The 1,500-nt window shown below is 45.4% G+C and overlaps 1 protein-coding gene across 1 annotated transcript; it reads right to left on the bottom strand.

The window, feature by feature from the left end:
• Window positions 1-246: 246 nt before the first annotated feature.
• On the bottom strand, window positions 247-1,212 carry LOC125079426 (olfactory receptor 688-like). Its single transcript, XM_047693020.1, has one exon. It carries the CDS (start codon window positions 1,210-1,212, stop codon window positions 247-249), a length of 966 nt encoding a protein of 321 aa, XP_047548976.1.
• Between the last annotated feature and the right edge of the window lie 288 nt (window positions 1,213-1,500).

Genomic DNA, 1,500 nt, shown 5'->3' with positions numbered 1-1,500 from the left:
GCAAAATATATAAATAACAATTGTACTTGTTTCATAGGGTTGTTATGCAATTATATGAGTTAATATTTGTGAAATGTTTCGAACAGTGCCTGGCACTTAGTATACGCTGTACCAAATAGGTGAGTTAATATGAATTGATGTTCCTAACAATTGGGAGACATGCAATCTTAACCCAGGGCTGTTACATTCTAAAGCCTGTGCTCTCTCTTTAACACCAGTTATAAAACACTGCCATTTAAAGTTGGTTCACTTCCTGGAAATGTTGTCGCCCAAACCAAGCACCTTCTGGAAGCCTACTCTCAGCTCCTGGGTCCGGAGGGCATACACCATGGGGTTAAAGGCTGGGGGCATGACATTGTGTAGCACATTGAAGAGAGCAGGGATGACAGGGACCTTTCTTCCTGCCAGCTGGGTGACAGACACAACAATAACAGCTGTGTAGAAAAAGAGAATGAGGATGAGATGGGAGCTGCAGGTACTCAGGGCCTTTGATGTTGCTTCAGCAGAGTTCAGCCTCAGCACGGAGCGAATAATCAAAGCATAGGAAGCAAACACCAGACCCATGTCACTCCCAACCATAACCCATACCAACGTCAACTGGTAAAATCTGTTAATTGTGATGTCATCACAGGCCAGACTGGTGACCCCCAAATTAGAGCACAGGCAGTGGTCAATTTCATTCCTGGAGCAGTAGTGTCGCTGGGCAGCCAGTACAGGCACTGGGATGGTCAAGAGGCCATTCCTGAGCACCATGGACAGTGTGGCTTTGATCACAAAAGCCTCAGTGACTATGGAGGGGTACCGAAGTGGGTAGCAGATGGCTACATATCTATCGACAGCCATGCAGAGGAAGATGCCTGACTCCATGCCCATAAAAGAGTGGATGGCATAGATCTGAGCAAAGCACTCAGGGAGGCTGATGGCCTTGGCCTCAAACCAGAGAATGGCGAGTATCTTGGGCATGATGGTGGTAGCCAGGCCAATGTCCACTATAGCCAAGATACCAAGGAGCCAATACATGGGCTGGTGCAGGGAAGGCTCATGTTGGATGGTGATTAAGATGAGGATGTTGGCACCAAGAGCTAAGATGTATAGCAGAGCCAGGGGCAGGGAGAGCCAGTGCTGCCACTCGTGAATGCCTGGGAGCCCCATGAGGATGAACTCAGACACTTGGAACATGGAGCTATTGTTTATGCTCAAGGTGGTATCCATATCATGGGATGTCTTTTCAGCATCTATCTGTGAATTAAGGGGAAATAAGCATAGGCTATGGTAAGCTCAGCAGAGGCTCAAAATTTGTGTAGATATAGAAGATTTATCCCTTATAACTCAAGAAGTCCTTTTTAAGATAATATATCCTCAACCCACTTGGACCCCTGAGAAAAGTTTGGATAAGAACAATAGAAGAGCCAAAATAGATTCTAACATAAAGATTTTTAGCCGAATAAAAGTGAGGATTTATTGTCTTTGTTTTCTGGAAATTCTGGGTAGATTGTGTGT

The sequence above is a fragment of the Lutra lutra genome, chromosome 10 (assembly GCF_902655055.1).
Source record: "Lutra lutra chromosome 10, mLutLut1.2, whole genome shotgun sequence".
Classification (NCBI taxonomy): Eukaryota; Metazoa; Chordata; class Mammalia; order Carnivora; family Mustelidae; genus Lutra; species Lutra lutra.
Note: the sequence above shows the minus strand (reverse complement) of the source record. Positions and strands in the feature narration are given on the sequence as shown.